This window comes from Ursus maritimus, unplaced genomic scaffold (assembly GCF_017311325.1).
Source record: "Ursus maritimus isolate PB19 unplaced genomic scaffold, ASM1731132v1 scaffold_13, whole genome shotgun sequence".
In the NCBI taxonomy this organism is placed as follows: domain Eukaryota; kingdom Metazoa; phylum Chordata; class Mammalia; order Carnivora; family Ursidae; genus Ursus; species Ursus maritimus.
In genome coordinates this window covers 55,228,148-55,253,101 of record NW_024423675.1, presented here as the reverse complement: position 1 = coordinate 55,253,101, position 24,954 = coordinate 55,228,148, and the positions used below count along the sequence as shown (strand labels likewise).

At 43.6% G+C, this 24,954-nt stretch overlaps 1 protein-coding gene across 1 annotated transcript in view; it reads right to left on the bottom strand.

Annotated features, from left to right (window-relative positions):
• Positions 1-24,954, bottom strand: part of MTHFD1L (methylenetetrahydrofolate dehydrogenase (NADP+ dependent) 1 like) — a 185,721-nt gene that overhangs the window by 58,126 nt on the left and 102,641 nt on the right. Inside the window, exons 21-24 of the mRNA XM_040627959.1 lie at positions 16,468-16,607; positions 10,996-11,037; positions 10,082-10,182; positions 9,351-9,528 (exon numbers count right to left, since the gene is read on the bottom strand). Coding sequence (XP_040483893.1) covers positions 9,351-9,528; positions 10,082-10,182; positions 10,996-11,037; positions 16,468-16,607 — 461 coding nt within the window. The remainder of the gene's footprint in view (positions 1-9,350; positions 9,529-10,081; positions 10,183-10,995; positions 11,038-16,467; positions 16,608-24,954) is intronic.

Below are 24,954 nucleotides of genomic sequence, written 5' to 3'. Positions count from 1 at the left end.
GGGAGTGGGAGAGGAAGAAGCAGGCTCCCAGCGGAGAAGCCCGACGTGGGACTCGATCTCAGAATGCTGGGATCACGCCCTGAGCCGAAGGCAGACGCTCAACGACTGTGCCACCCAGGCGCTCAAGACCTATTTTCTAGTGATATAAAATTGGTCTACAAATTCCAGAAACGCAATTACTTAAATTTTTAAAATTTTTTTCGTGAGATGCAAATGCACAAAAAGAAAGTGAAACAGGACAAAACTAATATAGAACACAATTTAAGACAAGAGTTAAAAATGAAGCTTCTAGAATCAAAATGAAGTGTGAAGGTATTACAATATAGTGGCATCTCATTTTACTTGGAAGTCAAGTTCTAAAGTCAGCAGCCCTGAGGATCTCTTAGAAGACCCATGAAAAACGCTAAGTAATACTCTGCTATCAATACTCCAGAATTTCTCAAGCCCACAACTTTGAGGTACTGGAACACATTGTCTCTTCTAGGGCCACACTGAATGTTCTATTGTTTTACCAAGGCCACAGACTGAAATTCATAGAAGTTAAGCGATCCTGGCGATTAAGGAGTGCATTTGTTGCAATGAGCACCGGGTGACGTATGGAAGTGTTGAATCACTGAATACATCTGAAACAAATATTACACTATCTGTTAACTAGCTGGAACTTAAATAAAAACTTAAGTGATCCTATGCTGTGATACCAGGAAATGTATTTCAAAGCCCATAAAATGTTTACATAGAAGGATCAATTAATAAATTTGTTAGTGGAACAGAAATCTCTGGACCCACAGTAATTATGTCAATTTGTATTTTGTATTTTAAATGAGGCATGAATTTTAAATGATCTACAAGTGCAGTTTGGTATAAATAGCTTTTCTGGTACTTCAAATGAAAGTATCATGTGAAACCATCGATGCTAATTTATCCTGAGCGCACACAAGGTACCAGGGGTTCATTGCAACATACCTCCGTGTCACGGGAGCAGTGCTCTTACTGAGAACAACAGACCCTTGTATCTTTGAAAAAGCTTGTCCTTGGCGGAGAACCAGCACATCTGAGCTATGAAAGGTGTACGTGCTGACTTCCATGGGCCAGCTCCCTGAGCAGCTATCCCTGCTGGCTCGTTGGCTCTGAGCAACAGGTTAACCCAGGAGACTCCCAGAGGAATCTCGTTCTCCTAAGGCAACCGGGATGTGTGGTGGATAGAGCTGGGGTCTGGGAACAGAAAAAATGCTCATTGCCAAAGCATCTCTGTTCCTCTACGTCTAATGATGGCCGTAAGGAGTTCATGTGGGTCATCTTTCATACTCTCAAACAGAACAGGACAGCAATGTCAAGGAAGGAACACAGAGGAATAGGTGATTTTAATGATCTCTTCCCACCCAACTGAGGAAGGGATGATTGTGGCTTTGCCAACTAACACATAATGTATTTTTATGGCATATGTGTTGATTTTCTTTCCACAAACCTTGCTCATAAACCTCAATGTGTTACAAGACTAATATAAATGAATGCAAGGTGTGCTTTGGGTTCTATTTTCAAGTGCAAGGAGCCCTTGTTTTTACAAGTGTCTCTTTTTCTTGGCTATTCAGCAGGAGTCATAATTTCTCTCCTTGTTCTTCTGGAGATGTGCTTCCAAAGAAAAAACTCTGGTTGTAAAAGTCTCACGGAAGAGCAGAGTAAACTACCGGTGACCTTTGAACCATGTGAGAGTTGGGGCACTAACCACCCCCACCCCATAGTCAAAAATCCACGAATACCTTTCGACTTCTCCCCTCCCCAAACTTACCTACTAGTCGCTTACTGCTGACCGGAAGCCTTGCCCATAACATAAATAGTTGATTAACACATATTTTGTATGTTACATGTGTTACAGACTGTACTCTTACAACAAAGTACGCTAGAGAAAAGAAAATGTTATTAAGAAAATCATAAGAAAGAGAAAATACATTTACAGGACCGTACTGTATTTACGGAAAAGGTCCGCATGAGTGGACCCACACGGTTCAAACCTGTGTTGTTCAAGGGCCAACTGTCCTTTCATGAAAGGAAACAAATCATTTTTTGATAAAAAATTATAACTAAAACAAGTCCCCAAACTCTCTGATACTGGAGTACCTGAAAGGCTATGTTGTTTTCAGTGTTTTTTCCCTAAAAACCCTAAAGTTGTAGGTTTCTCTTTTGAAGTGGCATGTTGTATGTGGTACCTTTAAGGGTAATATCTGTGATAATATTAAGCAACGTTCCTTAAGTGGATATAGGTCCTGCCCCTACACAACGGTCTCCTGTCACCTAAATTTGAGTCAGAACGTCTGGGGAATGGATGGAGTGGTGGTAGAAGGTGGCTGGCTAACATGCGGTGGGACCCTGACAGTCCATTGTACATCCCTCAGCCTTTCTTGACTGGCCCATGATTTTAGAACCAGGAATGCATTTCTGGAAATTTCTATCTTAGTGACATTCCATTTTTCATGTTAGTAGAGAGCATTTAAATGAAATTACAGGAATCTTTGTGAAATGCCCAAGTGAAACAGATATAGACCACTCTTTTTTTCCCGTCAGGTGCTATTTCTAGCACCAAGGAAACAAAGCTGGGACATTGTCTGCCAGAATCCGACGGGGCAGAGTAGGACGCGTGGAGGGAGCTGGGCCGGTTCTAAAAACAGGTTCTGATCTGATGAAACCCACCAGAGACAGATGAGGGAGGCCGCAGTGGGCCGACCAGGGAAGTGATATACTGCAGGCCAAATGAGACTTGACAGAAAAGACAGAAGCCAGGGCTGAAACAGAATCTTAGTTTGATGGAGATCCGAGGTGTGTCTGCAGAAGGGTGTGGTTTGGTTCCGAGGAGGCAACGTGAGAATTTGCAGCTGAACTGTGGAAAGGAAGCCAGGGACAAGAGGCGGATGATGGGCTTGAAGAAGCCAGGGTTGAAAGACCAGAGCTCGATCATAATAGAAAACAGAACATGAGAGACTGTAGGATTTCTGAATAAGATACCGAACTATCTGGAAAATAGAAGGGGCAGCTTTCTATAGAATACTCCAAACATTCTGTTGCACAGCAAGAGGGGAGAGCTCAAAGGGTCAGTGGGAGAAGGCAGGCCAAGGGCAAGTCTGAAAAAGGGAGGAAGGAGCCAAAGGAGGTCAAAGGGCCCGAGGGGGAGATAATGGTACAAGGACCAGAGCAACAAAAACAAAGCACACCCCTTCTCCTTACAGTGTTGTTTTTTTCTTTTCTTTTTTTTTTTTTTTCAATTACTGGGAAATAGAAAAGACATACAGAGATGTGCATAAATATCATTTTAAGTTTCAAAATCCTATTAATTGTAACTATATATACAATGTGAATGCACTTATTGCCCCAGAACTGTACGTTTAAAAATGGTTAAAATGGGAAATTTCATCTCATGTATATTTTACCACAATTTTAAAAACTACATATACATATAAGAAATATTTATGCTTTATTTATTTCAAATTTGAGGCTCTAGCTGCAAATGCCTACAGGCCAATTAAAAGAGAGCTCATAAAACTACCCTAACAACTGAAGTATGTTTAAGTTTGAAACGTTAACAAATAGAAAACAATTTCTCAATAACCAACCTGAATACCGCCCCCACCCCAAGCAGAGCAGCAGGAGGCCGTGAGAGTGCAGTAGTTCCGAAATCAGGGATGCTGGCTGCCCTGGGCTGAGCCTTCCCTCCTGGCCGGGTCTGTTTTGATCTCCCTCCATCCCGTCCCCGCTGCGATCAAGAGAGTGGCGTCACACAAAGCACAGGAAAGACCTTTTAATAAAAACAAACACTATCCTCTCTCACTGTCAAGGTTACACCTCAAAATGTTTGCAAGCTTAGAGGAAGGATATGGAGATGATTTTTAACCTTAACTCCTGATTTAACAAGCAAGATTCAGAGTCGGATTTGCTAGCTGACTTTCGGGGCCCCACAGCCTTTGCAAAAGGGACTGACTGTTTATTCTATCGCTAACGGCTCCCGGTTCTAATGCAGAAAGAATGCTGAACATCTTCCTTTACTTTGGCGCCTTTCATTCTTGGTGCAATAGGAAACTTGGCTTCTAATTCCTGGTTTTAACCCACTTGAACAGGAAAACCCCTAGAGCCCAAGACAGTCACCTGTGTTACAAGATAATTCTTGAAGGTCAATTCAGGAAGCCCTCTCTCCTCCGGAAGTGAATGTGGAGAGAGAGGGACCGCTAACCTTGATTGCCAGCTTCCCATGTTCCTGCATTTTACTCTGAGGCTTTTCCTTTGGTCCTCACAGCAACTCGGGGATGCTGGTGTTAATATCGGACACAATTGTCTGGATAAAGAAGCTGAGGCTCAGAGAGAGGAGTTAACTTGCTCCAATCTATATCCATCGTAGGAGGCCCAGTCAAGATTTAAACTTAATTCTCACGAATCTCAAAGATTTCTCTTTTTAACTATAATGTTTGCCCTTCCATCAAGTGCTGATTGGTCATGGGGCAAGTCCCTCACCTTCTCCAAGCTTCTGATTCTGCGTGAAACGCAGGGTTGAGCCCACACACCCCAAGGCATTGGGTGAGACGTGCTTGAAATAATGCATGGAACAGGGATTTGAAAGCTGATAAACCGTAAAAACAGATTCGCTTTTCTTTTGCTATACTATTTTCCTACGGGCTTGCGGGAATGGAGATATTAAACTGGTCAACTGAACAGATCTAACTGTCAAAAGTCCTACTACAAAAGGGAAAGTGACAGAGAAGATGCCTTCTGTGGGACTGTGATCATCCCAAAGGGTTGTAAGGAAACCATGAACTAAAGTTTAAACACATTTATTCTCACCAGATAAACCTCCTTTGAGCTATTAGGCCACTGCATCTTATTCCCTGTTTTATTTTAATTTTTATTTAAAAAAATTTTTTAAAGATTTTATTTTTAAGTAATCTCTACACCCAACGTGGGACTCACACCCACAACCCCTGAGATCAAGAGTTGTGCACTCCACGACTGAGCCAGCCGGGCTCCCCTCTTATTCCCCGTTTTAAAACGTTATTATTCAGAATTAATCACTAGCTACCCCCAGTACCAGAATCAAAAGTTGCCTACTTTTTTTTTTAAAAGATTTTATTTATTTATTTGACAGAGAGAGACAGCCAGTGAAAGAGGGAACACAAGCAGGGGGAGTGGGAGAGGAAGAAGCAGGCTCCCAGCGGAGGAACCTGATGTGGGGCTCGATCCCAGAATGCCGGGATCATGCCCTGAGCCGAAGGCAGACGCTTAATGACTGCACCACCCAGGCACCCCCAAAAGTTGCCTACTTAAAAAAAAAGTTGTCTACTCTTGAATTAGAGGCTACTCTGGGGGCGTCTGGCTGGCTCAGTCCGTCGAGCATGCAACTCTTGATGTCAGGTTTGTGAGTTAGAGCCCCACGTTGGGTGCGGAGATTATCTAAAAATAAAATCTTTTGTTTATTTATTTTTTTGAGAGAGAGAGAAAGTGAAAGAGTGAGCACGAGCAGAGGGGAGAGGCAGAGGGAGAAGCAGAGCCTCCACTGAGCAAGGAGCCCAATGAGGGTCGTGATCCCAGGACCCTGGGATCATGACCTGCGCCAAAGGCAGATGCTGAACTGACTGAGCCACCCAGGCACCCCTAAAAATAAAATCTTTTTAAAAAAGAAGTTATTCTGATAAAAGAGGTACAGAACTGTTCTCCGAAGAACAGTGGCTGCTTAACTCAATTTTCTATCAAGTTCAGCACAGACCCCCAGAAGTGCAACCTGTTTCCTGCTTTAACTCGGGGCTCATCATCATCAAGCCTCTTGCCCCCAGAGTTGTCCAGCCCCACAGTATCTCTGAGGTCAAGTGTTTCTTCTCCTCTCCAGCTGTTCCTCCCTCCACTGGGGTTTGGAGATGATTCCCACTCCCCATACAAAAGCAATCATGTCCTGTGCCCCTATACTGGGGCAAATGCTTCTAAATGGTCTCAGGTGACTTTCTTCTGTAATGCAGAACTGGGGCAGAAATAAGATGCCATCAACCCTGCATGGAATGCATTCTTGGTGGAACACAGTCTAGGGAGATAGCAAAAGGCACACAGGAGCCCAGTTTGCGCTGAGAATCAGCAGGGTGATTATCCAAAGTACTCTATTACTTCTTTTTTCCTGTAGGGCAATCCCACCCGTATTAACCTGCCAAGCGCTAAATGGTTAGCTGTGGTGGAACGAAGAGCTTCAGGAAAACCATGAATTAGCCTATAAAGGGTCACCAACATGATATACAAGAAATGAGGAGGTAAGAAACGTTTGAGCTGTGTTACAGCCTGCACCAAGGAATACAGATCTCTAGATAAGACTGTCAATGGTCTTCTATGATCTAAAATCATCTTGCCAATGTGAGGAACACAGATACTGGGGAGGCGGTACATAGTGAGCCAGAAGCAGCAATCACTCTTGTCGTTGTGCAGCGATACGCTGAGATGTTGTTGGTTCTTGAATAAATAATTATGCAATCTACACCTAATTTCTGTGTTATAAGCAAAGGGAAAAGAGTCTGCTGGCAAATGAGGCAAGAATCCTAGCAGACACAGGACTTTCGTCCACAGTATTATAAATTTCCCCCCATTTACAGGGAAGCAGACATTTTAACAGCATTACCTCCATGAAGAATGGGAATTCAGAAAGAAAACAAATATCGGAAAGGAAAGGGGTTCGTCTTTGGGGTAGTGCATGTGTGAGACAGTCTAACTCAGAAACATCTCTTCTCTTGATCCACCTTCTTTTCACTTGGGAAGGTTTCTTGAAAACAGCCCTGCTTTGTGAAATTATCCATTCAAGAACTGCTCTTACCACTCAGAGTGGGGTGGTTCCAGATCAGACAGCAATGGTCTGAGGCTCCTGGAGCAGGCCAGGGAGAGCGAGACCCCTGAGAGTGGTCTGTGTGAGCGCGTCCAGGGCAGGGACAGGCACTGCAGACAACCAGGCAGGCTCACCCGCCAGGAAGACGCAGAAAGGAACACAGAGCACCTCGGCTGACGCCTACTGAGCTGCCTTCAACCCTCTCAGCACGCCCACTGCTGGGCTGCACCTAGCTTCTGCTTCAGATCTCCAGGGTCAGAGAACTCACCTCTTCTAATTGGACCATTTTTCTTTATGTAGAACCCAGGTCTCCTCCCTCTACCGATCTCTAGCCCCTCTGTAACCCAGAACATGCTCGTCTCTTGTTCATGACATGGCCTTTCAACATGACAAAGCTTTTGTGGCCTAACCATCCCTAATTGGGTCCTGAAATTCTTCCGTTCACATGTATTTATAGAGTGCCCACAATGTCCATCATTTTGCATGGATACTGGGCCTGTCACCACCGTCCTTCCTCTGCAGGTGGGTCCCCCCTTTAAGGGGTAGTACCCCACCCTCACCCCCCTTTCGAGCACAGGACTGAATTCTGAAGAACACAGCAGGATGATCACTCCATCCTTCTGGATACCCTCCCAGCTCTGCTTCTTTCAGGATATGGGACACTGGGCAGTAACGTAATGTCCTCGTACTTTAGTTTCCATATGTATAAAATGGGGCGATCACCATCAGTTCCTATGCAAAAGGCATGCCGAGACTAAAACAGCTAACAGGCATGAGGCGCCCACATGCCTGGCACACAGAAGCCCTCGGTAAGCACGAAGCTTCGCAATAAGGTTAACGTCGAGCTCTTGGATGATGTGACTGTGCTGTGGCCTTTCTCGGCCCACGCTGTTGGTTTACGCATCTGACCTGGAAAGAGGAGCGACGTTACTGTCTGTGACATCTGAGAGACCCACAGAATGTGAGGGATGAAGGAATGGGGTAAGCAGCAACCAGCTTAGAGGCTGAGGACTCTGACATTCATGGGCTCTCGATGGAGACAAACGCAGTAGCCGAAGCCGCAGGATTTGAAATAGAGACGTGCAGGTGGGTGCCAAGATGAACCGAGTGAGGTCCTGGGAAGTTCAGATTTTCTGCCTGAAAGCTCACTGTTCAGCTGTTTAAAAATGCATCAGACAATCGAGCAACTCTTACTTCTGGGTGTATACCCCAAAGAATTGAAAGCGGAGTCTTAAAAAGATATTTTTATACACATGTTCATAGCAGCATTGTTTATAAGAGTCAAGAAGTGTAATTAGCCAAAATGGCCAGCGGCAGATGAATGAATCGACAAAATGTGGCATATACGTACAACGGAGGGACGGAAATTCTGACAGATGCAATAACATGATGAACACTGACATTACTCTAAGTTAATGATACAGACCGAACGTTTGCACCCCCCCCCGCCCCTACCAGTCATATGTTGAAGACGAATCACCAATGTGATCAGTGTTAGGGGACATGGGGACTTTGGGGGCAACTAGGTTGATGGAATTAGGAGGGTGGGGGCGCTTAGGGTGATTAGGTCACGAGACTGGAGCCTTTATGATCGGGATTAGTGCCCTCCTGAAGAGACCCTAGAGAGACCCCATTTCTCTTCCACTACATGAGGATACAATGAGAAGCCAGCCATGTATGACACAGGAAGCTGGCCTCACCAGACACCTGCCTGAGCCTTGATCTTGGACGTCCCAGCCTCCAAACCTGTGCACGGTGAACTTCTGTTGGTCATTAGCGACCCAGCCTGTGCTGTTCCTTCCAGCAGTCTGAAAGGACGGAGATGGTGAATAAGCTTGTCACGAAAAAGATAAGCACTGGATGGTTTCACTTGTATGAGATACACAGACCAGTCAGATCAGAAAGGGTTAGGGTGGCTACCGGGGGTGAGGCTGCGGGCAGGAATGGGGAACGGGTTTAATGGGTGTAGACTTTAGGTTTTGCAAGACGAGAAGCGCTCTGGCGATGGGCGGGGGTCGTACCACAATGTGAATGTACTTGACACGATTGAACCACACAGCCCGACGTGGTAAAGATGGCGAGTGTCAGGTTATGTGTGCTATACAACAACTAAAAAGATTTTTAAAATATCATACATATAGCTCCAGAAAACCACAATGAAGGATAAGAACCATGGCAGAAATGGATGAGGAAAATACTGCTCAAGATTTCACAGGCCTCAGGAGGTTGCTCAAAAGACCCAGGCCTGACCGTGTTAGCTGTCAAACCCTGTTCCCCAAAGCTGAGGCCTGCTCCTGGCACGTAGAGCGTAGCTTTGAGAGCACAGGCCCTGGGCAAGGAGAGCTTCTGCCCTTGGCCATGGGCCTTGGTCGGGTGGCTCAGCCTCTTTCCTTGTAGTTTCCATATATGGAGGGTTGTTGCCGCCAATAAACGGGACAGGTTGTGCCAAACCCCCCGTACTGGCCCGGTGCACCGTGGAGGTGGAAGAAACACCACTCTCCCCGCGGTTGCAGCTTACCTGAACGTCGTACAGGAATCGGAAACGGCTTCCTTTATTGGCAGCGTCTCTCACAGCCCGAGCCAGCTCCACCGACCCTTTCCCACCGATGGACCAGTGATAGCAGGGGACCGCATCAAAGGCGCCAGCCCGCTTCGCGAGCTCACAGACTAAGTCGATCTCAGCGCGGGTGTCGGTCCTAGTGATGAAAACGTTTGTGGTTTTGCATCTGTATTCATTTAGTGATGTTTTTAAAGAAAGACTAACCGTTTATACAGAACTTTGCTCCCTAACACGGAATATATTTTAAACATCAAAAGTGGTTACATTGTGTTTAAATAAATCAGACTTAAAGAAAAGCATTGGGGGGAAAAAACCTCTCTAACAGGACTCAAATATTTCAAGTTGTTAAGGGTTTTATTGAGAAAATTCCATAACATAACCCTTTGATCATCCCCAGTCTTTCAGACAGAAATGCTGGGTGGAATTTTAAAAAAGAAAAAAAAAAAAAAAAAAAAAAAGCCAAGGAAATGTTAACTCACTATATAGATTTCATTTCCCATAAACATTTGAGAAACTTCTGTAAAAATGAAACCAACCCAACCCAGATCAAACAAACAAACAGAAGGAGCAGAGTATTTCTACAGAATTTTAGATGAAGCAGAGAAAGACCAAACACCCTTGAGACACAAATACAGTTCACAGGGTGGCCCAGCAAGAGGGACACATTTTAAGTTGGGGGCTTCACTTACTTGAAGACATTCAGAGCCACAATAACGGGAACCCCAAAGAGCTGAGCAATCTGAATCTGCTTCTTAAGGTTACAGCAGCCGTCGGCCACCAGCTGGATGTTCTGGAAGAAGACCAGACCCCCATGTACGCCTCCCACCAAAGCTGCCAGACGAAGCTGGCAAGTCCACTCTGGCACGTTTTGCTTCCATCTTGCTCCCCATACTGTCCTAGAAGCTATTAAACAAAGCCATAAAACACTTTTTCCTCCAGGAAAAGGTGGCTTACAGAAGCAGGTGGCTCATTTTCAAACTACTTTCTGAAATCATTCTGGGTCCAATGGTGTAGCGGGGTCTTGAGCCAGGCGGCTATTTCTGCTGCTGACCAGTGGCCGGGGCATAAGCAATGTGCTCATTCTCTGCAGGCTGGTAGACAAGAGGGCACAAGGCCCCAGGGAGGGTGAGGAGCTGGGTCCAGCCATTCCCGGCTCAAATCCCTGGTGCCACCTGTAGGAGCTAAGAGGTACTGTTGCAAGGAAATCAAAGTCTATTTACCCAAGAGTCAAATAACTCAAGCGAGTGATAAAGCCAATTGTATACGCTCCAAAAGTCAGTTGTTTCCACAGCAGAAGAATACCCGGGTATAAGCCGCATGTTTGTTTCTGTGCTGGACACTGAGTTCCGCTCTGATGGCTGCTCAGAGGGTAGGAAACAGTACGACGTGAAGCCTACATCCATCATTTCTTAAGAATGAAAGGTAATTGAATGGACTTTATCCCTCACCCCCACCCATTTCCTCTGGGATCATTAGAAAAGCAGTTTTCCAAGAGGCCACTACAGGCAGAGGACTCATTCACTGATTGACATTCAACTGCTAGCCAATGGTTAACCGGATTTAAATGGTTCTGCACAGAAGCCTTCAAGACACCTGCTCTTACCTCCTCCGTGTATTCTTTCTTCAGCGGGACACCAGCAGTTACCTGAGACAAGAAAAGGCAAAAATGAAGACAAAAACCCATTAAAATGCTTATTCTGATACTTGTTGCGTTTAACAGTAGCCAGGTAGGTTGAATTTCTAGCAGCTTCGTGGAAAATGCATCTGAATGAGCCCTACTGGATTGCAGTGTTTGCTTCTGTAGGGGCTGAAGGACTGCCTTTCTCCCGCCCTACCTCTTGCCTGCACGCTGGCACCCACCTCCAATGCCCTGCACGTCACCACCCAGCAGATGCAGAACCCCTACTTCTGTTACTTGTCCCCAGTACCGGCTTCCATGGAAGCCAAATACATCCACGAGGCCACGGTAACGGTAGCAAGGGACGCTTAGATAGAGCAAATGCCTTTTACTTAAGTGTGCCTGGCAGGCTGGGCCCGTTGAAAAGCCCAAATACTTGAGTGGATTGGACAAGGGTAACTGGCTTGGAAACCAGCAACTTGCCAATGTGTTTGCCAATCTGGGGGCTTGTTTTTCTTATCTTTTAAAAAATAAAGGACGGGTAATTGGCATCATACTAGACACTGAAGCGAAGAAGATTTATTTATTGCTACTGGGAATCTTGACCACTTTATCCTGTCCCTTTTTTTGTTGAAAAAAAAAATCTTACTCTGATAAAGATCTGAAGGAAAAACAAATCATGGTCACTTTTTGGAAACGTGCATGTAAAAGCACAAAATGTGCTTTTAAACCAACAACTGGCAGCCCTGGCTGAACATAACAGTCTTGCTGGAAGCTTTTAAAAAACACTGATGTCTGGGCTTCACCCAGACCAATTTAACCAGGATTTCTGGGAGTGAGACCCAGGATCAGTAACACTGAGAAACTCCTCAGGTGATTCTAATCTGAGCCAATATTGAGAACTTTTGTACTGGTGCCCATTACCCTAGCATAAAATGGAACTTATAATTCAAGTAAAACGTGACTTACACAAGGTATACCATCATTCTCAAAATTCTAAACGTGAAAGTAATTGCTATTACTTCCCCCTTTCGGGGGGCTTATTTCTCACAACAACTTAGGGGGTAGCCAGGGCAGTTTAAAGATGAAGTGCTAAAACTGAGTAAGTAATATAATTTGTAATATTAATAGATTAAAGAAAAAAATCATATCATCTCAATAGACGAAGAAAGTTATTCAACATTTACTTAGAACAAAACCTTGGCAAAATAAGAATAGATTTCCTTAATTTGATAAAAACCATATACTACAAACCTACAGAAAAATTGTATGTAGTGAAGAAGTATTACACACATTCTCTTTCAGATCAGGATAAGAAAAGGAGGCCCACTGTTACCACCCCTAATCCCGCACTGCCAGCTAGAAAGACCTGGTTAGTGACAAGAAAAAAGTAGAAAGATTAGAAAAGAAGAAACAGAACTGTCATTATTTTCAGACATGCTCACCCACGTGGAACTCTCAAGTGTCTACAGGTAAATCAGTACAATTACTAAGATAATTTTAAAGTCACAGGGATGTAACTGGTGACCATAGTTAATAATACTGTATCATATTCTTGAAAGTCGCTGAGAGTAGATACATTTTTTTTTAAAGATTTTATTTATTTATTTGAGATAGAGAGAGAGGGAGCGCACGAGCAGGGGGAGGGGCAGAGGGAGAGGGAGAAGCAGACTCCCTACTAAGCAGGGGAGCCTGATACGGGGCTCAATCCCAGGTCCCTGAGATCATGACCTGAGCCGAAGGCAGACGAACCACCAACCACCCAGGCGCCCCAAGAGTAGACCTTAAAAGCCCTCACTGCATGAAAATTTTTGTAACTATGTATAGTGACAGATGTTAACTAGATTTGTGATCCTTTTGTAATGTATACAAATATCCAATCGTTCTGTTTTACACCTAAAACCAATATAAGGTTTTGTGTCAATTACACCTTAACTTAAGAAAGTCAGTGGATATAAAGGCAATATATAAGAACCCAGAAGTAACCTGTTAAACTATACAAAAATGCAAAGTACATAGTAACAAATCCATAAAAGATGGAGAAACCCTTTGTGGAATGAACCATAAATCGTTATTAAAATATACTTAAAAAGCTCCATCAGTGAAGAGGCATCCCATCATCTTAGATGGCAACCTGTCAAATAACCCTAAGTTGATCTATTGATATAATGCCCTTCCAGTAAAAATCCTGAAAAGATTCTTGATGGAACTTTATGAGCGAATTCTAAAATACATATGGCAGTCAAAATGACCAATACCAGGCCACACATGCATGAAGAAACAGAACTCCCTGGTGGGGTTTGCCATAAAGGCCATCAGTCTAGCACAGACACAATTATACATAAGTAGATCAGCAGAACTGAAGAGAGTTCCCAGAAAAAGACCTACATATGTATGGAGAACCAATTTATCATAAAGTAGGCCTAAAGATCAGACAGGAGGGACTATTTAAATAAACAGTACTAGGCCAATTGGTTATTAATATTAAAAAAAAAAAGAAAGAAAAGATCTGGTGATTGTACCATACATGAAAATCAGTAGCAATGGTGTGATGGTTAATTTTAGGTGTCAGCGTGTGCCACGGGGTAGCAGACAGTTGGTCACGCATTATTCTGAGTGTTTCTGTGGGGTGTTTTTGGGTGAGAATAACATTTAAATTGGTGGACTCTGAGGAAAACTGATCCGTGTCCTGCCCTTCTGCCCCACCCACACCATGTGGGTGGTCTGTATCCAATCAGTTGAAGGCCCTAATAGAACAAAAAGATTCTGTGCAAGAAAAATTCTCCAGCAGACTGGCTTCAGAGTGGGACGGGAACTGGAATATAAGCCCTCCTAAATCTCCAGCCCACTGACCTACTCTGTAGATTCTGGACTTGTCAGCCTCCATAGGTGTGTGAGCTAATTCCTTATAATAAATCTCTTTTTGCATAAATACATATTGTATTGGCTCTTAATACAAGATATTTAAAGAATTAATTATAAAGGGATATCACAATCCATCAGTATAACAATATTAGTTCTTGCATTGCAGCACAAATGGTCAGCACTTTGGAAGACAGGATACGAATATAAAATTATTGGGGCTAAAATGGGCAAGTTCAAGAGTGACAGGATTTTCCACTGCACAAATTATGTGAAAAAAACCCCAAGCTGAATAAACATAGAGAGGCCGCCATGGTTATTTGTGTAATGATATCCTAAGGAAGCAGAAATTATAATGGATCAAAAACATTACCACAGAGTTGTTTCGAGTAAGTAGGAAAGACACTGAGATGGATAATACAGAGCATAGGATTAAGCAGATGAATGTTCATTTATTATTTACTTGTTGAAAACATTTCCTGGATACAGACTCTGCCAGGCATTAGGGATACACACAGTAATAAGACATAGTCCCTGATCTCAAGGAACTCAGAGTAGAGAAGGGAGACACACATAGAGACAGCCATAAACCAATGTGACGCGGAAGGTTCTTCTGGAGCTCAGGAGAGGGATGCTAAGCTTTGCCAGACTTCCCGATCCTTGCCTTCTATCATCCTCCATCCAGATCTGAGCCTACCAAGCATGAGCCCTGTTAGAATCACTGGGCTGGAACCATGACGTGAAGACGTACAAAAGAGTAAGGTCGGAGGGAAATGCAACCACTGAAAAACAAGTGCATCCATTAAGATGAACTAAAATTGGATTATAAATCACGTAGAGAATTTTTCTGGGACAGATAGGAGGGTATGGAAAAACACTCGACTGGCACTCAAGAGACCTCAAGTCTGGTTAGTCCCCTAAAAAGATGGAAGATACCAGGCAAATCATCGAATCCTTCTGTTAGCTTAGTCATTTCATCTTTAGAAGGACTGAGCCAGACTCAGACAATCTCTAAGCCCTTTCCAGTATCAGAGCCCTTGGATTTTATAATGTTCAGGATGTAAAACAGTGAGGGAGAAATTCAAATGCATCTTATGGAAGCAGAAATAGTTTTTTGAAAACGGAAACTGGTATACAGATTCAAAATCTAGAGTTAAGAAGACGTTGTAGCCACAAATGGTGTTTTGAACAAAATCAGAATTCTTTAGGATCTATTGCTTAATAATACACGTGGGTCAATCTTGCATTTGAATTAATGATGAAGTTTTAGGCTACAGTGAACTCCCAAAGTGTTTGGTACTACTAGTGGATTTGGGATTCAGAAAATGTTTACCCTTCATTAATGCTCAGCTCTGCCTGGTGGACAGAGAAGAGAATTTGGGTCTAAACCTCAGACTTCAGATCTGGCTCTCGGCAGGCCTGGTTCAACTGGTTCAACTTCAAATCCCTTCTCTGTAATATGGGATAAAACAAATGTCAGTCTCTCCTAGGACAAAGAATTGCTAAAATGATTATACAGTGCCCACCAGAGATGTATTTCATGATGGCAAAAATGTTGTTTGTTCCTGCTATGTAAAAATCATTGATTATGGGACTCCTTCTACATAGTACTGCCAATTAAGCGATCAGATTTGGCAGTTTGTCTAAAATAACAATAGTCTAAATGATAACAACACCCCAACTTAATTTATTTCAAAGATGAAGTATGTTACTCAGTATAACACTTCTTATTCTCCCTTTGGAAAAAACCTAAAAATGAAAAAAGATAAACATGACATCTTTTCTGTGGAAAGGAAAAAAATTTCTTTCAGATGTGTGTGAATTATGTATGTAAGACAGGTTAATATCAAAACTCTGTAAAAAAAAAAAAAAAAGTTAAAATAGGGCATCTTTTCCAAGCAAAGCTCTTTCTAAAATAATCCATTGCTGGGGCGCCTGGGTGGCTCAGTCGTTAAGCGTCTGCCTTCGGCTCAGGACGTGATCCCAGGGTCCTGGGATCGAGCCCCGCATTGGGCTCCCTGCTCTGCTGGGAGCCTGCTTCTTCCTCTCTCACTCCCCCTGCTTGTGTTTCTTCTCTAGCTGACTATGTCTCTCTCTGTCAAATAAATAAATAAAATCTTAAAAAAAAAAAAGGAAATAATCCAGTGCTATAACAGAGCTAGAAAGTGAAATCACAATAAGCAGAAAGAGAAGGAAAATAGTTCTAGATGAAATCTGATGAGACATAGCATCAGTGAACCAAAAAACTATCTGTGCGAACACGGAAAAACCTCACCCACAAAAGCAATCCCTCTAATCCTTCTGTCCTCCCATCACCATGGGGTTATAAAATGTTGACCTGAGTGTTGGATATAAATCTTAGGACTAAAAAGTGGTCCCATTATGCTTCTTTCCAAAATACTGCTTAGAAACGACTTCGTGTCACCATTTACTTGAATTTACCAAATGGTAAGTGCCTTATAATGGTGATTTGTAAAAAAGGAGACGTATAAAAACACCGCAGCTATGGAGCAGGTCTGAAGATTTCAAATGTGAAATTCTGCTTTACCTCATTTTTAAAAATGTGTGTTATGAGGAAGGTAGCAGGAGACTTACGCTTGGCCCGCCTCCGTGCATCTTCAGAGCTCGCACCGTGGCCACCAGCACGACCGCGTTGGGCACCAAGCCAGATGCTCGGCATTTGATGTTGAAAAATTTCTCCATTCCGATATCAGCGCCAAAGCCCGCTTCAGTGACTGTGGAGAATCAAGGTGGAAACTTGCTATCATCTTCGTAAAACAAGAGCAAGTTTTGGCCATCGTAGGTATGACTCAGGGTCAAAGGACAGTTGAAATTCCCCACCACATCCAGGTTACTGCCCAGTATTGCACCTTGTTCCTGTGCGATGGTAAACTGATTTCTGCATAGTCATAGAAAATGTTTCATTCCCTACGTTCTCTAAAAAGGTGGCTCTCCACCCTGCTTTAGACCACCCTGCCTTAAGGATTCATTGCCAAGGCCAAGATATTTCTTCCAGTTCGGACACCCAAAGCAAAGCATTTCTTACCACAGACAGGTTCCAGATTGTATCCAAGGACATTGCTAGCATGATTACCATAGAAGATCCCTCTTACTTTTTACAACATGCATAGAACCGTTTATTTAATGCCAGAATGTCATTTCTGTCAATTGACAAAATTCAAGTTCGTTGAGTGGCTTAAGAAGATTAATCACCAGGTTTGATAAGATAGCACCTTTCTTCCGTAAGCACAGATAAGCACAGACGACATTCATCTTCAGCCAATCCCTCCTCTGCCCCCAGATTGCTAGAAATGCTACTATGGAGGTAGCTGAGAGAATACCTAACATTTCCTTCCCAGATACGACCATTGACTGGCATGGGGTCACCGGCAGCATTTCCACCAGCACCAGCACCAGCAGGGGGCTTATGAGAAACACAGAATTTAGGTACCCCAGACCCAGTGAATAAGCATTTTAACAAGATCCCAGGTGAGATGAATGCCCATTAAAATTTGAGAAGCACTCTCTAGGAAAAGAATAATATAAATGTAATAGGAAGTAAACATTTATAAAATATGCACTATATACTGACTGTTCAACCAAGGCCATAACTGATGGCAGAGACAGGAATTGGCAGTAAAAAAAATTACTAAGATAAAATCAAAACATTTAAAATGTGAATGAATGAAGAATTTGTTTTGACCAGTCACTGAATGTACACATTTTAACAAGAATTCAGAAAAATAAAATCATGGGGGCGCCCGGGTGGCACAGCTGTTAAGCGTCTGCCTTCGGCTCAGGGCGTGATCCCGGCATTATGGGATCGAGCCCCACATCAGGCTCTTCCGCTATGAGCCTGCTTCTTCCTCTCCCACTCCCCCTGCTTGTGTTCCTTCTCTCACTGGCTGTCTCTATCTCTGTCAAATAAATAAACAAAATCTTAAAAAAAAAGAAAGAAAAAAGAAATGCAGAATCCTAGACCCACCCCAGCGTTCTAGACCTGGTGAATCAGAACCTGCATTAAAAAAAAAAAAGAAAAAGAAAAAAAAAAGAAAATTAAAATCATGAAGTGTCACATATAATTTCAAATTCTAAATACAACAACCCGTCATTCTAATTCTTTATGGTTTCCCTTAAATACTTCATATGCTCGTATAATTTTTACAGAACAGGTAAAATTTTGTAGTTTGCTCCTTTACGTCAAACTTTTCAGAGTTTTCTCCCTGTACTACAAACTTTCAAAATTTATGATCTTAAGTGGCAGCTTATAATTTTGTTAAGTTGATGTATCAAGATTTACAAAACCGTTCCCCCTGTTATTAGACATTTGGGTTGTTTCCAATATAAATAATGCTGCAAAATATCTGTGCATATGAGATTTAACCTCTTTCAAATTATATTCTTGGAATAAATTCCCAAGGGTGAGAGCATGGTGCCAGAGGATGTAAAAAAAATGTTTCCTTAAAAATATTCAATTTGGAATGAATTTAGCTATAAAGTCACTTTGTCCTTTATTTTATCTTCTTTGAATAAGTGATAGAGCAGAACGAGTTAAAGAAGTGAAAGACATTCCTTTTTACACACTATTTGGGACAATCCTAGTGATTTGATTAGTGGTGGTCAAAACCAGAGATCATGGACAGTAACAATCCCTATCTCAGTGGTAACCCCTGGTAAAAGTAGTGATGACTTCAGCATGGTAGTGCTATAACGGCCCCCAGAAGAGGAATGTTGAGTTGATTTTGTCAAAGGTTATTACAGAGTGGGCTCCCAGTAGGGGAAAGGTGACCATCCTTCTGGTTAGTATTAGAACAGATCTAGACCGGACAGCTGTGCATATGAGCTGTCAACCGAACAGTGACAACCAACAAGTGAATGCTGGTGAGTTACTTAACCTATTTGAATCTCAATGTCCTCATTTGACTTGTTGGAGGAATGAAGCGAGATAGCGCATGTCAAGTACTCCGTTACTGCTTTCTGGTGCATAGTGGGAGCTCACAAAATGGTCCGTATCATTATCACCAAGAGAACAATTTTCCCACTTGCTAGAAATCATACTCAATTCTTAAGCATTTGCTGAATTCCTGCTACATCCAGGCATTCTGCTCAGGGTAGTGGCTCAGGATTAGGGTCCCTAATGTCAAGCACTCCGGGGAGCCGGGGGGAGAGACTGTCTGCTACTGGACTGGAGAGAAGGCGGGCGCAGTGCACAGGGAGGGATGTTGCAGCGTAGGGTGGGAGAATGGGGACCATGGAGTCAGGCTCTGAGGGACAATAGGATTTCTCCAGGCAGAGAAGTAGGGAGTTGGGGGTGGAGGGAGGGAGGTTAGGGAGGAGTGAAAGGATTCGTAGGTAAAGGAGGGAGCAAGAGCAGAAATCAGCTTGGGAAGATGACGAGAAATGATCCATGATGACAGGAGAAATGATCCATAATGACCTGAACCAACACGACCTGTTCTCTGGTCTGATCAGCTCTGAGGAGCAGGGATTCAAGTAAGAAAGGTGTGTGTATGTGTGTGTGTGTGTGTTTTCAAGGCCGTTATATTGGAAAAACTGCTCAGTGTTGCTCTACAGTTGGAAGTAGATGACTGCAGGTAGCGTTTGATCAGGTCTTTCCAGTTGGACGCGTTTCCACTTGAAGCTCCCGTATCAGACTAAGCTCCACGAGGAAAGAGGTCATGTCTGTTTGAGAGACTGACACTGCAAGGCATACAGTAGGCACTGGATGAATGTGTACATCTCTCAAACAAACAAAAAGGGAGCAGGAGGATAGCAACGTTTTCTAACACTTGGTCACAACTATATTAATAGCACAGTTCATTTATAATCCTTCCATTCCCCAGAAAAGCTGCAAGCTCAAGCTCACCTCAAAAACCATCTCTTCTCTTAAACTTCTCCTTAAACTTCACCGTGTGGTCGCCATGCTCTCCGACCTTCAACAGCTCATTATTGCTTCAAGGAAAACATCCAAGTTCCTTACCATAAAAACTAAGGCCACCCCGATGGAGCCTCAAGCACACGTCTGTCTATGTTCACTCTGCCTGAAATTTTGTGCTCTACTAATATCAAGCTTCCTGTAGAGCCTGCACACACTATGGTGGTCATCTCTGACCCTCCTCCAGATGGGAACAACTGGAACGTTCCTCTCTCCCACCACTCTTCTTTAACTCATAGTCCAAGCCTTGGCTCGGATGCTCCAGAAGCTTGTCCCGATCCTCTTGGGAGAGCTGGCTGGCCCTTCTGCCGCTCCCGGCCCTCTGGTTTGCTCCTTCACCGGGCCCACACCTATCTCTGCATGCGGCATCCCGACTAGACTTACGTGGCACCTCTCACATAAGGGACAGGAACCACGTCCTACACATCTTTGTATGTCCGGTACCTGTCACGGTACCTGGTGCACGTGAAATCATTATCAGAGATGTGAAGAAATGAGTGGAGTGGGATTCAGAGCCAGTGGTGATCGAGTCAAGCCACTGTTCAGTGGAGACAGGAAGACACAAAAAATAAAATTAAACAATTAAGAATGTTCTTGTATCTCTCTATCATGCTTCTTTTTCCCCTAACAGTAGCAAAACAGGTCTAATAAAAGGTATAAATGTCATATCTGATAAAGGTATGACCATTGCAAATGTCTCCATGGGCCAGCTAAGCTTAATTTCATATTTTAAGAGACAAATTGAAAAAAAAGGAAAAAAGTAGCAAGAAAGAGAACTGCAGCTGGGGAAGGAAACAGGATACAGTAATAAAGGTCCAGGGGCTGTGGCTTCCACATGCAAAGGAAATATGGAGGCAAATAATGTGCAGAAAACAGAAGAAAGTGCCAGATTCTCACACTTTGCAGGCTGTTCTGAAACATGGCATGGAATCACTCCTATGTTATTTGTTTTCGAGTATCGGGCTGCTAAGGAAAACCGAGTGTGGAAACGGTGTGCTGGCACACAGTCGCTAACCACACCAGTAAGCGCCAGTGCACAAGGTGACACCCACACGGAGCGGCCTGGAAACGGCCAGCGCGCAGTGCCGTGTATCTCTGTCTTGCGCGGCAGTGGGTCTTGACGTGAGCAGGGGACAAGCCACTCTCACTGCCAGCTTCTAGCTCCCAGAAACTTCCTGGGAATTGGCAACAGAGCAACCTGTAAGTTAAGTGCTCCTTGTGACCTGCAATAAGCAATTTAGTCAGTTACCCTCTTTGCTGCTATTGATAAATTTTAAAAGATGTACGTGCTAAAGGATTACTTGATGTTGATTTTAATAGACACCTGCTCTCGAGTCATGAAGCAAGGAGACTTACTATGACTTTGCATTCTTGAAAAGCACGTCATGAAGCCTTGTGAAAGCTGCACATTTAAAAAGGCTCACAAGAAAACATTCGCGCGTGCCACAACAATTATTTGTCTTGGCAATCTTTTTTTGGGGGGTGGAGGTCACAGCTATTCACCCTACAACCCGACGGAAAACAGGAAACTGACCGATAGTCTTCTGAATAAGCACAGAGGCTGCTAGGTCGTGATTTGGTAGCAAGGCTTGATTCAAACTTTATAACCCATCATCTGTTCAGAAAGGAAGTGTCAGGGGGTCTGCATTGGGAAGGGACTAGCTGTTTGGACAAAAACCGTGAGCACTTTTGCAGGAAACAGAGCTCAGGGTTCAGGTGGAGAGTCAAAACCAATACTGCACAACCAGGCACCTGCTTTCTGTGCTGCTTGGTGAGGGCGCCCTGAGTGACACTGGACAAACTGAACAGAAACGACAATAAAACACGACTGGCGGGTACATATCGTGTCTGTGAAATCCTTCGATGAGGCAGAGAGATGATTTTTCTATGTCAAATTATCCCAGCATGGGTCCAATCTGCAGTGCACAATGCGCTGAAGATTCTCATCACGATGAGGATGCAGATAAGCAAGCACCAATCAGCTAACTTACCAAGAAAAAAAAAAGGCATTTACATCACCATCTCATGGGGGGGGGACCTAAAAATTACGGTTCACCAAAAGTTCTAGAGCTCTGAGGGAAATAAGTTCCTCGGGGCTCCTAGGCTCCTGGCCAGTTGCCTTCCCGAGATGGTGTCCCGGGTCCCCTGGATGCTCGGCTCACAGCTCTCCTCTGCACTATATGTTTTCTGCCACTTGGCATTCTATTTAAAAGTACTTTTAATTAAACACATGCATCTCAGCATTAAGGAAAAACCTCCATTTTTTCTCACCTAACAATTACCGAACCTCTGTTACATTGCCAGGCTCTCCAGCAGTCATGTATGTACTCCTGTCCTCATTTACGGAGGAAACGGTACATTTGTAACATGACAAACATCAGAAATCTGAATCACCTCATTACAAAGGAACATCTTTCTGACTTTTCCCCCATTTTACTTTTTCTTGCTTAAATTCCCTCTGGTATTCTACAATTTTTATTTATTTACCAGTACCTAGTAAATTTGAATTAAGTCTGTTTCACATTTACTTCTTTTTAAACAAATTTTTTTTTATTTAAATTCAATTTAGTGAACATATACTGCGTTGTTAGTTTCAGGGGTCGCACACTGGCTTCTGCATGGTCCATGCTTTGGTCCAGTTACTGAACCCACTGCTATGGAATCACGAACCTTAAGGATAGATCAGTGGTTCTCTAATGGGGACTGATTCTGCGTCCCCGTCCCCCCTACCACCCAGGGGACATCTGGCAATGTCTGCAGTCATTTTTGGTTGTTGTAATTGGCATCTAGTAAGTAGAGGCCACAGATGTTGCCAAATGTCCTACAATGCACAGTAGCCTCACCAACCCCCCCTGAAAACCCCCCAAACTAGAATTATACCAAAATAACAGAGGTTGACACTGCTGTGGTTCAAGAATGACAAAGGAGCCTTATGCTTTCTAGATACTCTTCCTGAGAATGTTACAAATGCATTAGATGCCAGAATAAAAAATTATATAAAATTGTTACGCTAACGATACCCTTATATACCGTAAATTCCTGAAATAGGATAATGACAGTAAAGTTTCTGCGTGTTCACCACACCATGGCAGTTCCCAGTGATGAAAAGTAGCAAGCGCCTCACTGAGGGATGCTGCACTCACCTCATGAGAAAGAAGGGAAGGATGGGAGGAAACAAATCAATATGGAACAACAAAGGTGGGAGCAATGGTCAGTCTTCCTGCCAAGAAGAAACATATACGGCGGGGAAGGCTATTCTAATTAGAGACTGGGCACGGGGAGAGCGCAGAACCAACATTCACTAAGCACTGCCTGTGTGCCAGGCGATGTACTAGACGCCACCTGTCTTGTTTCACTCTTCAGCACCTGCGAGGGACCTTTACCTGCCACGACGGCTTGTAAGGCTACGACTAAACCATTCTTCCCAAGCTCACACTGCTATGAGGGATGGAGCTCGGGTTGAAACCTAGGACCATCTGACTGCAGTCTATGCCAGTGTCCCTGCCCTGCCGTCCGGGCCATGAGCCAACTAATCATGCAGCTTTTCTCCAGCTGAACTGCTTGGTAGGTTGTGCTTCCATGGAAAATCCTGACACCTTGTAGTTCAATATTTTGGTATAGGAAATGTAGCTCTGAATTCTTTTCCTGAACTCTGATAGGTGTGTTCAGACTTGTTTTCTAATTGCAACATGGATCTGCTGTGATAACATCTGGAGTCTTCTTCATTATGATATGCATTTTTTCTTTTTTATTTTATTTATTATTATGTTCAATTAGCCAGCATCATTAGTTTTTGATGCAGTGTTCAACGATTCATTAGTTGCTTATAATACCCAGTGCCCATCACCACACGTGCCCTCCTTAATACCCACCACCTGGTTACCCCGTCCCCCCAAACCCCTCCCTTCTGTAACCCTCAGTTTGGTTCCCAAAGTCCAGAGTCTCTCATGGTTTGTCTCCCTCTCTGATTTCTTCCCATCAAGCTTTCCCTCCCTTCCCCTGTGGTCCTCCGCACTATTCCTTATGTTCCACATATGAATGAAACCATATGGCAATTGTCTTTCTCTGCCTGACTTACTTCACTAGCAAAATCCCCTCCAGTTCCATCCATGTTGATGTAAATGGTGGGTCGTCATCCTTTCTGATGGCTGAGTAATATTCCATTGTATATATGTACATCTTTATTTCTCTTTTAAACTAAATTCATAGATTTGTTTTCTCTCTTGGAGCAAATAATCTAGGGATTATGAATCACAATCCTCTCTTTCTTCTTGGTCTATGTGCCAACAGGGTCAAGTCCTGGGCAGCAGCGAGGAGGATATGGGGGAACAAGGAAGGAGCTCCCAGAGATGAAGCGCCCCGGACCAGTTCCACTGGGCTTGGCACCCAACGCAGCAGCGGGTCACAGGCAGAGAACACTCACTCAGCCACCTGGCCTCCCGAGAACCCAATGGTCACCTTCCACTGGGGGAGTCAGACCTCTAGACTTGACTTCCCAGCCTCCTCCAGCCAGGCATCTGCCTTCCCAAGACTGGTTGGGGAAATGAACAACGCCCACTCTCTCGCACGTTCCTGTTATCACTACGTTATGCGGTGGGAGAAAAGGCAACTTAGATCTGAGATTCTCATGTTTGTTTTTACCTTGGGGAAACCCCTCCTTGGCTCTGAGACAAAGTTAAACTGAGGCACCAAGATCATTTTTCCCCTGAGTTTCTGGCTATTTGATATGCCTGATGTGGTCCTGAGACTTGCTAACAGAATTTCCACCTGCTGGGTAATTAAGGGGCCCTTGATTACATGTGTCCTCAGAAGATCAAAACTTTCAGATTTCATAGCTCATTTATAATGGCAATAATTTTTTTCTCTATGATACATGCAAAAACATAGGTATCAAATAGATGACATACTGAGTTCCCCATTATTTTTGGACATGAACTTGAGCTTACGGACTGTGAGAGGGCTCATGGAAGAACGAGCCCTTGCAATCCACTTGGCTCAAAAGGGGTTGAGATAAATATGTCTGCGCAGGGCCGATTCTGCTAACTGAATCCTTGAAAGGATTTCTTCCAGACAGAGGGAGGAATGAAACCATAGCTTCTCAGCACTTTGTTTTCTCGAGACAAATCAGAAATAAAAATAAAACCTCT